The 13,067-nt window shown below is 46.7% G+C and overlaps 2 protein-coding genes across 2 annotated transcripts in view; one reads left to right on the top strand and one right to left on the bottom strand.

Annotated features, from left to right (window-relative positions):
- LOC144601450 (uncharacterized) overlaps positions 1–13,067 on the bottom strand; it is a 201,734-nt gene that overhangs the window by 137,646 nt on the left and 51,021 nt on the right. The gene's annotated exons all lie outside the window — the stretch shown is intronic.
- On the top strand, positions 348–5,707 carry LOC144601093 (uncharacterized). The gene is made up of 2 exons (XM_078413029.1): positions 348–434; positions 2,624–5,707. The coding sequence occupies exon 2, from the start codon at positions 2,838–2,840 to the stop codon at positions 4,554–4,556; it is 1,719 nt and encodes a 572-aa protein (XP_078269155.1). The 5' UTR covers positions 348–434; positions 2,624–2,837; the 3' UTR covers positions 4,557–5,707.

The raw sequence follows: 13,067 nt of genomic DNA, 5'->3' as shown, positions 1-13,067 counted from the left end.
AGTTTGTGGCGGGGTTAAAAGACAATGGCTTTGGTGTCCACTTGTAGGCTGGGCGTTGGGTAAACAGTGTGACTAATCTGGGAAGATGTTGCAGAGACAGAGCTGAGAGTCACCAGTGTCTCTCCTGGGATGATGGCTCAAAGGCATCGTTTATAAAGGAGTAATCGTGGGACAAAAGCAGGTCTTTGGAACTTGCACGTAGAGTAACATTGGACCATCTTCGGTCTTCCACGAAGTTCCACAAAGGTAACTTTTGGTCAGTTTAAGAATCACCAGGAGCAGGGAGCGACGGATGGGACGTTGTGATCAGGCGACCAAACTCAGGGCCGTTTCCGGGATCCAGGCGGCAGGTAGGAGCGGGATTGTGAGGGTTCCATACACGCAGAGGTCCGGTGCCGGCTCGTAGGGGCATTTGCGGAGGGCGATACCTTCAGGTCGGAGATCCTTTCGTTCCAACAGAGAAAGTTAGCAAATAAGTCCGAGTTTACGCACAGAGAGACGAGTGGGAAAGAAGACAGACACAAAAGGCTAGAATAACTCAGCGGGTCAGGCAGCATCTGTGCAGAAAAGGATTAGTCGAGAGATACAGACGGTACTTAGGACAAATAAATGGAAGATGTGCAAAAAGCAACGATAATCAAGGAAATGTGGGGCAAACAATCGACCACACAGACAAGACCCAAGGTCAGGATCGAACACGGCTCTGGTGCTGTGAGGCAACAGCTCTACTAGCTGCATTTCTGTGATGTCCTCTTCTTATTCATCTCAACCAGGGTTGCTGACACCATCACAATCAGAGACATCCCCTGCGTTCTGTTAAAAAAAATAACCACGCGCTGAAAATCAAGTAAAAAAACAGGAATATCTGAAAAAACTCAGGTCTGGGAGGCTTGTGAAAAGAGCAGGCACAGGGAATTGCAGAAATAAAGAACTGCAGATGCTGGTTTACCAAGGAAAGACATAAAATGTTGGAGTAACTCAGTGGGTCAGGCAGCATCCCTGGTGAATATGGATAGGTGATGTTTTGGGTCAGGACCCTTCTTTGGACTGATGGTTCAAGACTGTTTATCGGGACTGTGAATGCAGAGGGAAGATAGCCAGTGTAAAGAGGGTGAGTGAGGCAAGGTGATACGTTGAATCAGGTGCGGGTGGGGGGGATGAAGAGCAAATGGGGCCTGTTGGGGTGGAGGGTGGGAGAGGATGGAAAACAAGATTCTACGTGGATTTCTAGAGCTGCTGTTCTGTATAGAAACATAGAAAATAGGTGCAGGAGTAGGCCATTCGGCCCTTTTAGCCAGTACCGCCATTCAATATGATCATGGGTGATCATCCAAAATTAGTACCCCATTCCTGCTTTCTCCCCATATCCCTTGATTCCGTTAGCGCTAAAAACTGAATCTAACTCTCTCTTGAATACATCCAGTGAACAGGTATCGTTTGATAATTTTTGTAAACACCATTTAGAAGGTAGAGTAAGCAGAGATTTGCTAATGGAATCTCAAACTTAAATTGACACCATAGACAAGGAGCTGCAGATGCTATTTTACCAAAAAAAGATAGAAAATACTGGAGTAACTCAGCAGGTCCTGACTTGAAACATCACCTGTTGATGCCCTCCAGAGATAAATGCAAGAATAACTCAGCAGATCGGGAAGCATCTCTGGAGAACATGGATAGGGATGTTTCAAGTTGGGACCCTTTCTTAGTCCGAGTGAGGGGGAATGGATGGGGATGGTGGAAATAGCTGGAAGAGATGTGGGGGCAGGGCAGAGCATGGCCTGTAATGGTGAGCACAGGCGAAGTTTTGTTTGGATAGGCAGATTGTTGGACGAAGGCCAGAGATGAAAAAAAAGGTGGTAGGTCAGCCAGGGCATGGGGGCGAGGGAAAGGGAAATAAATGGGTTGGGTTTTGGGGGAGAAAGAGGAGGGGGAAGGGGGGTGTTATAGAAAATATCTAACATTAGAGCATTTGAAGGTCATGCCATTGTGTTGAGTTGCAAGTTACTTCGTACAAATTGGGTAAGAGCACCTTCAGAGATGCTGCCTGACTCAAGACGTTACTCCAGCACCTTGTGCCTTTCAGTCAGTTCACCAGCACTTCAATGTGGAAATAAGGAAGGGGGAATTGCTTGTCAGCTTTCTTTCTGAGAAGAGCTAAGAAACAATAGTGTGACCAGCAGGGCAGTGAGATTAATGCCCCCGAATGGGAGAGTTTAAGAACACTGACTGTGGAAAGAGCTTCAGGCATTTACACAGCAAAGGGGGAGCACGCCAGCGAGAAATGTTCCACAGACGCAAGGAGCTGTGGATGTTGGTTTATAAAACTTGGCACAAAGTGCCGGAGTAACTCAATGGGTTAGGCAGATGGCAGTGGAGGCCAGGTCATTGGGTATTTTTAAGGTAAAGATTGATATGTTTTTGATTATTAAGGGCATCAAAGGTTATGGGGAGAAGGCAGGAGAATGAGGTTGAAAATAGATCAGCCATGATCAAATGGTGAAGCAGACTCGATGGACTCAATGGCCTAACTCCGCTCCTATGTGTTATGGCATGGATGAGTTGGGTCAAAGGGCCTGTTTCCGTGCTGTATGACTGTGATTGTTTTATGCTCTTGTTGAAACAGCAATGATGCAAGGCCCTGAGCATGTGCCGGCAACTCGTCACCAGAGAGAGGGCGAATGGGGGGAAAGCTTCATTCGGTCATCCTACCTGACGACGCAGCGGTCGGGAGACAACGTTTACCTGCTCTGAATGTGGAAAGGAACTTGCTCACTCATCCACCCGGGACTGCTTATCTGCCCTGAGTGCAGCAAGTGGATCACTCATTCATATAGTCGATGGCACACCAGCAAGGAGACACTGAAGAGAGCTTGTTCTCCTGCTCCAAATGCGGAAAGAGATTCTCTCGATCGTTCAGCTTGATGATACACCGACGGACTCACACTGGGGAGAAGCCTTTCACCTGCTCTGAGTGCGGGAAAGGGTTTGCACATTTATCCAGCCTGAAGCTACACCAGAAAAGGCACAGTGGGGAGCGGCCATTTATCTGCTCTGAGTGCGGGAAGAGGTTAATTACTTCGTCTATGCTGCTGAGGCACCAGCGGGTCCACTCTGGGGAGAGGCCCTTCACCTGCAGCAAGTGCGGGAAGGGGTTCCCTCGATCGTCCGAGCTGCTCTTACACCAAGGACTCCACACCAGGAAGAGGCCGTTCACTTGCACTGAGTGTGGGAGGGGATTCACTCAATCGTCTGAGCTGCTCTTACACCAATGGACTCACACCGATAAGAAGCCTTTCACCTGCAGTGATTGCGGAAAGGGGTTTACTCGTTCATCCGAGCTGCTCTTACACCAGCGAGTCCACACCGGGGAGAGGCCATTCTGCTGCCCCGAGTGCGGGCAGAGATTTGCCCGGTCGTCCAGCATGAGGAGACACCAACAGGCACACACCGGCGAGAGACCCTTTGTTTGCACGGAGTGCGGGCAGAGATTTGTCCGGCCATCCTGCCTCCGAGTACACCAGCGGATTCACACTGGGGAGAAGCCTTTCACCTGCACGCAGTGCGGGAAGGGGTTCACACAGTTATCCACCCTGCAGTCACACCAGCGGGTCCACACAGGGGAGAGGGGCTTCGTCTGCTCCGAGTGCGGGAAGGGATTCCCTCGGTCGTCCGAGCTGTGTTTGCACCGGCGGGTTCACGCGGGCGACAGGCCCTTCAAGTGCTTCGTGTGCAGCAAAGGGTTCACTCGCTCCTCCGAGCTGCTCATGCACCAGCGGATCCACACCGGCGAGAGGCCGTTCTCCTGTGGAGAGTGTGGGAAGAGATTCAGTCAATCGTCCAACCTGCGGACGCACCAGCAGATTCACACCGGGGTGAAGTCCTTCACCTGCTCTGTGTGTGGCGAGGGATTCACTCGGTCGTCCAAACTGAGCTTACACCAGCAGACTCACACCGGGGAAAGGCCATTTACCTGCAGCGAATGTTGGGAGGGATTCACTGGGTCATCTGAACTACTGACGCACCAGCGAGTTCACACCAGGGAGAGGCCGTTCGCCTGCAGTGAATGCGGACAGAGATTCACTCAGTCATCCAGCCTGCAGAAACATCAGCGAGTTCACACTGGGAAGAGGCCCTTCACCTGCTCCGAGTGTGGGAAGGGATTCACTCGTTCCTCCCACCTGCAGACCCACCAGCGGATTCATACCGGGGACAGGCCCTTCAGCTGCTCCCAGTGCAGGAAGAGCTTTGCTCAGTTGTCCACTCTGCGGACGCACGAGCGCACTCACAATGGGGAGAGGTCGTTTACCTGCTCCGAGTGCGGGAAGGGATTCACCCGCTCGTCCAGCCTGCGGAGCCATCAGCGAATCCACACCGGGGAGAGGCCCTTCACCTGCGCTGCCTGTGGGAGGAGATTCATTCAGTTGTCCAACTTGCGAACCCACCAGCGAGTTCACACCGGGGAGAAACCGTTCATCTGCATTGTGTGCGGGAAGGGATTTGCTCGGTCATCTCACCTGTTACAACACCAGTGTACACGGACTGAGGGGAAAAATTAAACATGCTGGACGCTGAATGTTCAACCATCACAGCTCCAGAAAGCAAACACAAGTTCCCAGGTGGTAGCTGGTGTTGCAATTGCGTTGTTATTTCTCCTGTTCCGAGTGGGATAACATAGAAATAATTTGAACGGATGATTGATAGTCAGTGTGGACGCATTGGGTCGAAGGGCCTGTTTCCATGCTGTTTAATCATTCCCAGGACTCTACACCCCAATCATTTGGTCCCACTGTTTTATTTTTGCTGATTTTGATAACCCCTATGGCTGGGCTGGAATTCAATATTGTGGATTTGTGACAAATAAATCAGTTCTGCTCTAAACATCGTGTATCAGATATCTCTGCAATACACAGAATAAACGGGAGAAAGAGTTCTCCCAGTTGGGATTAAGTATTTCCCTGGAGGAGTTTTGGTGGCACGATGGCGCAGTGGTAGAGTTGCTGCCTTACAGCGAATGCAGCGCCGGAGACTCAGGTTCGATCCTGACTAAGGGCGCTGTCTGTACGGAGTTTGTACGTTCTCCCCGTGACCTGCGTGGGTTTTCTCCGAGATCTTTGGTTTCCTCCCACACTCCAAAGACGTACAGGTATGTAGGTTAATTGACTGGGTAAATGTAAAAATTGTCCCTAGTGTGTGTAGGGTAGTGTTAACGTACGGGGATCGCTGGGCGGCGTGGACTCGGTGGGCCGAAGGGCCTGTTTCCGCGCTGTATCTCAAAATCAAAAATCAAAAAATCCAAAAAAAAACAGGAGCATTCTTAAGAAGGAAATACAGAGGGCAAAAAGGGAGCTAGATATCGTTCTGGTCTAGGTCATCCCTTCTGATGTTTCTGCTCTCCTTCATTCTCCTCCCATCTCAGTCAGTATGAATATTCTGAGAGTCGCAGAGTAATAGTGAGATGAGCATGGCAGGAGGACCTTTGGCCCATTGACTCCGCACTGATCATCCACCGCCCATTTGCTCTAATCCCACATGGGTGTTTCCGTAAATACAGCACTCAGTAGTGAAACTGAAGGTCTCCAAACTTCCAGGTTATTTTCCTATTTTTTATGTAATATTCCCATTGTTTCATATCCTGTAGTTTAAGTAGTATAGATCATGGTGTATTGCCAAAATAATGAGATGATGCAAAAATAAATAAATCTGTTTTTACAAAGAAAAATATCAGATATGTCCCTGTGTTTTCTTTCCTTTTTTGTGACATTTTTCAAGCAGGATTTCATGAAACCCTAAGGCTAATTTATACCAGAAAGATTACATTAATTTTGCAATTAAATAACTATATAAGCCAAATTGTGATTATGCTTATGATTTGTATCATTTATCACCCGATAAGATGGTTTTCTGATGGCCCAGGTTTTTGCAGCAGAACATGAGTCGCATTGTGAAATGTATGAATAATGTAGGAATAAACGGGTCCTTTTTAGGAATAAACGGGTCCTTTTCGGAATGGCAGGCAGTGACTAGTGGGGTACCGCAAGGCTCAGTGCTGGGACCCCAGTTATTTACAGTGTATATTAATGATTTGGACGAGGGAATTGAATGCAGCATCTCTAAGTTTGCGGATGACACGAAGCTGGGTGGCAGTGTTAGCTGCGAGGAGGATGCTAGGAGGCTGCAGAGTGACTTGGATAGATTAGGCGAGTGGGCAAATGCATGGCAGATGCAATATAATGTGGATAAATGTGAGGTTATCCACTTTGGCGGCAAGAACAGGAAAGCAGAGTATTACCTGAATGGTGACCGATTTGGGAGAAGGGGAGATGCAACGTGACCTGGGTGTCATGGTGCACCAGTCAATGAAAGCAAGCATGCAGGTGCAGCAGGTGCACCAAGAAAGCGAATGGTATGTTGGCATTCATAGCAAGAGGATTTGAGTTTAGGAGCAGGGAGGTTCTGCTGCAGTTGTACAGGGCCTTGGTGAGACCGCACCTGGAGTATTGTGTGCAGTTTTGGTCTCCTAACCTGAGGAAAGACGTTCTTGCCTTAGAGGGAGTACAGAGAAGGTTCACCAGATTGATCCCTGGGATGGCGGGACTTTCATATGAGGAAAGACTGGATAGACTGGGCTTGTACTCGCTGGAATTTAGAAGACTGAGGGGGGATCTTATAGAAACATATAAAATTCTTAAGGGGTTGGAGAGGCTAGATGCGGGAAGATTGTTCCCGATGTTGGGGGAGTCCAGAACCAGGGGTCACAGCTTAAGGATAAGGGGGAAGTCTTTTAGGACCGAGATGAGAAAACATTTCTTCACACAGAGAGTGGTGAGTCTGTGGAATTCTCTGCCACAGAAGGTAGTTGAGGCCAGTTCATTGGCTATATTTAAGAGGGAGTTAGATGTGGCCCTTTTTGCTAAAGGGATCAGGGGTATGGAGTGAAGGCAGGTACAGGCTACTGAGCTGGATGATCATATTGAATGGCGGTGCAGGCTCGAAGGGCCGAATGGCCTACTCCTGCACCTATTTTCTATTTTTGTATGTTTCTATGATTTAAAAGCAGAGTAACTGTTTTTATGTATATTGTTTCTTTTTTTATTGTTTATATTTTGTGTTTAAGCTTTCCATTGAAATACTTAATAATGAATAGAACTTCAGATCATGAAATTAAAATCTAGTTTGCTCGCCTATTTTAGCGCTGTCTCATTCTGTGGTCCCTCCCGTTGAGTAACATTGTCAATGCTATTTATAGTGCAAAAGGTTTTTTTTTTCACTTGTCGCAATTTAAACAACGTGATTATAATGACCCTGGCATGAACTATGGGCCTCGTGGTGGGTTCGGTGCCGACAATTTGTCAGGGAGCTGAGAAATCAGTGAGTGTCCCATATGACATATGTCTTATAAATATTTTTTTCCCTCCTTTTTTTTCAAATTTTAGTCAAAGGAGCTGAAAGGGATCATAGGTAGACCCATTTTTAATCCTGTGGTATTTCATAATTTAATAACTTTTAAATTTGGCCACCCATGTCTCAGGTTGGTACCCTCACTTATGGAAACACCCACATGCATTCATCCGATTATCCTCACACATTGGCCTGTGTCAATTTCCTCCCAATGTGTTGGGAGTAGATGTGAAAGTGGGATAATGTAGAACTAGTGTGAACGGGTGATCGATGGTCGGCATGAAAATTGTAGACTTCCTTGAAAAAAGTGCTCACCAGTTTGCTGATGACAATAGACAATAGGTGCAGGAGTAGGCCATTCGGCCCTTTGAGATGCTGGTCATTGTATCCAAAAAATACATACAGTGCTAGAGTAATTCAATAGGTCAGACAGATCTTTTTTTGTATAGATCCTGCCTGAACCATAAGGTCATAAGGGATAAGAGGAGAATTAGGCCATTTGGCCCATCGAGTCCACTGCACTATTCAATCATGACTGATCTATCTCTCCCTCCAAACCCTATTCTCCTGCCTTCTCACCATAACCTCTGACACCTAACCAAGAATCTATATGTGCCTTAAAAATATCTACTGACATGGCCTCCACAGCCTTCTGTGGCAAAGAAAACCACAGATTCACCAACCATTGCGTTACTCCAACACTTTGTGTCTATTTTTCGTAAACCAGCCTCTACGTTTTCTTTCTACCCAAGGGCGGCATGGTAGCGCAGCGGTAGAGTTGCTGCCTTACAGCGCATGCAGCGCCGGAGATCCAGGTTCAGTCCCGACTATGGGTGCTGTCTGTACGGAGTTTGTACGTTCTCCCCGTGACCGCATGGGTTTTCTCCGATCTTCGGTTTGATCCCACACTCCAAAGACACAGGTTTGTAGGTTAATTGGCTTGGTATAAATGTAATTTGTCCCTCATGTGTGTAGGTTAGTGCTAATGTGCCGAAGGGCCTGTTTCCGCACTATGTATCTGATTTAAAGTCAAAGACAGAAATGTTTACACAGAACTGTTTTTGTGAAGATTACGCCCTTTAATTGGTGTAGGAATAGAGAATGGAGAAAGTTGGAGCGGATGCTGGTGCGAGTCAGCATTTCCAGAGGAAAGAGTAAATGTTTCCAGGAGCAGTTAAACTAGGCCAGTGATAGATGAGTGATGTTACTGAGGTGAAATGTAGGCCAGAGATCAAACGTCATGTCTGCATCAGATTGAACATCAAAGCTCTGCACTGTCTGACACCTTCAAACAAGATGGAGAACATGCCTGAACAACCTGGAGCTCAATGCTCTTAAGACAGTGGAATTGATTGTAGACTTTGGGAGAGCTCTCCTTCCCCTCCCCCCATTCACCATCAACAACATCATAGTCACATCTATGGAGTCATTTAAGTTCCTAGGAACCATCATCTCCAGGGACCTTAAATGGGAGGCCACCATCGACTCCACAGTCAAAAAGACCCAACAGAGGATGTACTTCCTGCGGCAGCTTTGAAAACACAATCTGCCACAGGCAATGATGGTCCAGTTTTATACTGCCATCAGTGAGTCTGGCCTCACCTTCTCCATCATGGATAGGAAAGAACTGCAGATACTGGTTTAAATCGAAGGTAGATACAAAATGCTGGAGTAACTCGGACGTCTTGACCCAAAACGTTACCCATTGCTTCTTTCCAGAGATGCTGCCTGACCCGCTGAGTCATTCCAGCATTTTGTGTCGAGCTTCTCCATCATGGGCTGGTTTGGCTCAGCCACCAAGCATGACATCCGGAGGCTGCAGCGCGTCGTTCGATCAGCCGAGAAGGTTGTTAGCTGCAACCTCTCCCTCCCCCCCCCCCCCCCCCCATTGACGAACTGTACACTGCAAGGGCCCAGGAAGTGAGCAGGTAAGTTCATCTCTGACCCCTCTCAACCTGGCCACAAACCCTTTGAAGCACTTCCCTCAGCAAGGCTACTCCGGACTGTCAAAGCCTATTCAACAACAAATCGTCAGTAACCACCTTTTGCTCTGGTATTTCATTTTATTCTTCACATGTTTAAATTATAATGTTTTATTCTTCATTGTTTTCTATATATCATGTTGTTACTTGCGAGTATAGCACCAAGGCAAATTCCTTGTCTGTATACATACTTGGCAAATAAAATTTATTCAATTTAATTCAATAATCAGCATCAATAGTGTTAAAGTAGAAATGGTTGAGAGCTAGGTTTAGGTTTATTCTCATCACGTCTACTGAGGTACAGTGAAAACCTTTGTTTTGCCTATTATCCAAACAGATCAGATATGCCATACATAAATACAATTAAGTCAAAGCCAGGTATAAGGAATCTTCTCCCCTCTCCCATCAGGCAAAAGGTATAGAAGTGTGAAAAAAACACACCACCAGATTCAGGGACAGTTTCTTTCCTACTGTTATCAGGCAACTGAATCATCCTGCAGCGCGTCGTGCAGTGCTGAACTACTATCTAACTGATGTCCCTCGGACTATCTTTGCTGGCTTTAGCTTGAACTAAACGTTATTCCCTTATCATGTATCTGTACACTATAAATGGATTGATTGTAATCATGTATTGTCTTTCTCCTGACTGGTTAGCATGCAACAAAATGCTTTTCACTGTACCTTGGTATACGTGACATTGAACTAAGAGACCACACCTGGGGCAATATGTGCAGCTTTGGTCTCTAAATTTGAGGAACGGCATTCTTACTATTGAGGGAGTGCAACATAAGTTCACCAGGTTAATTCCGGGGACTGACATATGATGAAAGAATTGGTCAATTGGGCTTGTATTCACTGGAATTTTGAAGGATGTGGGGGAACTTATAGAAATATGAAATTCTTAAGGGATTGGACAGGCTAGATGCAGGAAAAATGTTCTCGATCTTGGGGGAGTCCAGAACCAGGGGTCACAGTTTAAGAATAATGGGCAGGCCATTTAGGACTGAGATGAGGAAAAACGTTTTCACCCAGAGAGTTGTGAATCTGCCACAGAAGGCAGTGGAGGCCAATTCACTGGATGTTTTTAGACAATAGGTGCAGGAGCAGGCCATTCGGCCCCTCGAGCCAGCACCACCATTCAATGTGATCATGGCTGATCATTCCCAATCAGTACCCCGTTACTGCCTTCTCCCCATACCCCCTGACTCCGCTATCCTTAAGAGCTCTATCTAGCTCTCTCTTGAATGCATTCAGAGAACTGGCCTCCACTGCCTTCTGAGGCAGAGAATTTCACAGATTTACAACTCTGACTGAAAACATTTTTCCTCATCTCCGTTCTAAATCTCCCTTATTCTTAAACTGTGGCCCCTGGTCTAGACTCCCCCAACATTGGGAACATGTTTCCTGCCTCCAACGTGTCCAGCCCCTTAATAATCTTATATGTTTCTATAAGATCCCCTCTCATCCTTCTAAATTCCAGTGTATACAAGCCTAGTCGCTCCAGTCTTTCTATATATGACAGTCCGCCATTCCGGGAATTAATCTAGTAAACCTACGTTGCACGCCCTCAATAGCAAGAATATCCTTCCTCAAATTTGGAGACCAAAACTGCACACAGTACTCCAGGTCTCACTAGGGCTGTACAATTGCAGAAGGATTTCTTTACTCCTATACTCAACTCCTCTTGTTATGAAGGCCAACATTCCATTGGCTTTCTTCACTGCCTGCTGTACCTGCATGCTTCCTTTCAGTGACTGATGCACTAGGACACCCAGATCTCGTTGTACGTCCCCTTTTCCTAACTTTTAAGAGTGGGTTAGATTTAGCTTTGGGTTAACGGAAACATGGGATATGGGGAAAAAGCAGGAACGGGGTATTGATCTTGGGTGATAAGCCATGATCGTATTGAATGGCGCTGATGGCTCGAAGGGCGGAATGGCCTACCCATATACCTATTTTCTATTAAACTAAACTGGATAGAGCAAAGGGGTAGCTTCTTTCGTATGTCAACTACAACAATTAAAAATGGCAATTGGTGCTTCAGATTAATGCAGTTGACACTTTTTGCCAGTTCCGTAGAACTACCCAGGGTGGACAACGAGGACGTAAAGCAGCTCCCACCCCAAAGGGGAAGCTGCAGAGTGCATTGTAGTGTATCAGTTCCAGAGATAAAGTCCAATGTCCTCAGTAGTGTAGAGGTAAATTAGACGCACAGCTAACGGAAGGACTGTTCAGAAGTCTGAAGGGGAAGAAGCTGTTGCTGAATCTGGTGGTGTATGCTTTCAAGCCTCTGTACCTTCTGTCCGACAGGAGCAGGGAGAAGAATGAGCGGGATGGCACAAGTCTTTGATTATGTGGGATTTACGAGGCAGTGTAAAAAGTAGATGGAGTCAATGGCAGATAGTTTATTTGCTTGATGGGCTGGGGTACATCTATATGTCTGCAATTCAGTGTGGTCTTGGGAAGTGCTTCAATATCCTTGGCCTAAATAGTACCAATCTGTCATGGATCAACCACATTGAAACATCAGCCACGAAAGTGAGGCTCAACGCAAATTGGAGGAACAGCACCTCATATTTCGCTTGGGCAGCTTAAACCCCAGCAGTATGAATATTGACTTTTCTAACTTCAAGTAACCCTTGCTTGCCCTCTCTCTCCATCCCTCCCCCTTCCCAGTTCTCTGACCGTTTCTTCTGTCCCCAATTACATTTTATCTGTTCACTTTGTTGTCACCTTCTCCTATCTAACCACATTTATCGTATCCTATTCTATCTATTCCACATTTTCCTTGATCTATATCTCTTTTGATGTCTCGTTTTCGCACCTTACACTTTCATATCTCTGTGTCTCCATCTCCCCAGACTCTCAGTCTGAAGAAGGGTCTCGACCCAAAAAGTCACCCATTCCTTCTATCCAGAGATGCTGCCTGTCCCGCTGAGTTACTCCAGGCTTTTGTGTCTATCTTCATTGTAAACCAGCATCTGGGGTTCCTTCATACACACAGCAACACCTTCTCTTCCTCATGAGACTGAGGAAATTTGACATGTTTCCAATGACTGTTACAAACTTCTACAGATGCACCATAGAAAGCATATTGTCTGGCTGCAAGGTAGCCTGGTTTGGAAGCAACTCTGTCCAAGATCTCAAAGAAATTGCAGAGTTGTGGATGTACCCAGACCATCACACAAAACTAGACCCCGCACCATTGCCTACATTTGCACTTCATGCTGCCTCAGGAAAGCAGCCAACATAATTAAAGACCTTTCCCAACCCAGTTGTCCCTCCTTCTCCCCGATACGGTTTTGTGACTCTCGTAGTTCCAGAGATCCTGAGGAGACAGCATCTTTATTTTACTTGGGCAGCTTACATCCCAGCGGTATATTGACTTCTCTAACTTAAGGTAACCCTTGCTTTCCCTCTCTCTTCATCCCCCCCTCCGCTTCCCAGTTCTCTGACCAATCTGACTGTCCCCGATTAAATATTATCACAGTCTGCTTCGTTGTTACCTTCTCCTAGCAAACAATCTATTCTACACCATGTACTTCATTATCTGTGTCTTTCTCCCCGACTCTCGGTCTGAAGAAGGGTCTTGACCCGAAACGTCACCCATTCCTTCTATCCAGAGATGCTGCCTGACCCGCCGGATGAGGGGGGACCTGATTGAAATGTACCGAATAGTGGAAGACT

Source organism: Rhinoraja longicauda, chromosome 16 (genome assembly GCF_053455715.1).
Source record: "Rhinoraja longicauda isolate Sanriku21f chromosome 16, sRhiLon1.1, whole genome shotgun sequence".
Lineage (NCBI taxonomy): Eukaryota > Metazoa > Chordata > Chondrichthyes > Rajiformes > Arhynchobatidae > Rhinoraja > Rhinoraja longicauda.
This window is presented reverse-complemented; position numbering and strand designations above follow the sequence as displayed.

Bases quoted from the DNA above. Each gene is read 5' to 3' on its own strand.
- LOC144601093 (XM_078413029.1), top strand. From the start codon at position 2,838: ATGGCACACCAGCAAGGAGACACTGAAGAGAGCTTGTTCTCCTGCTCC.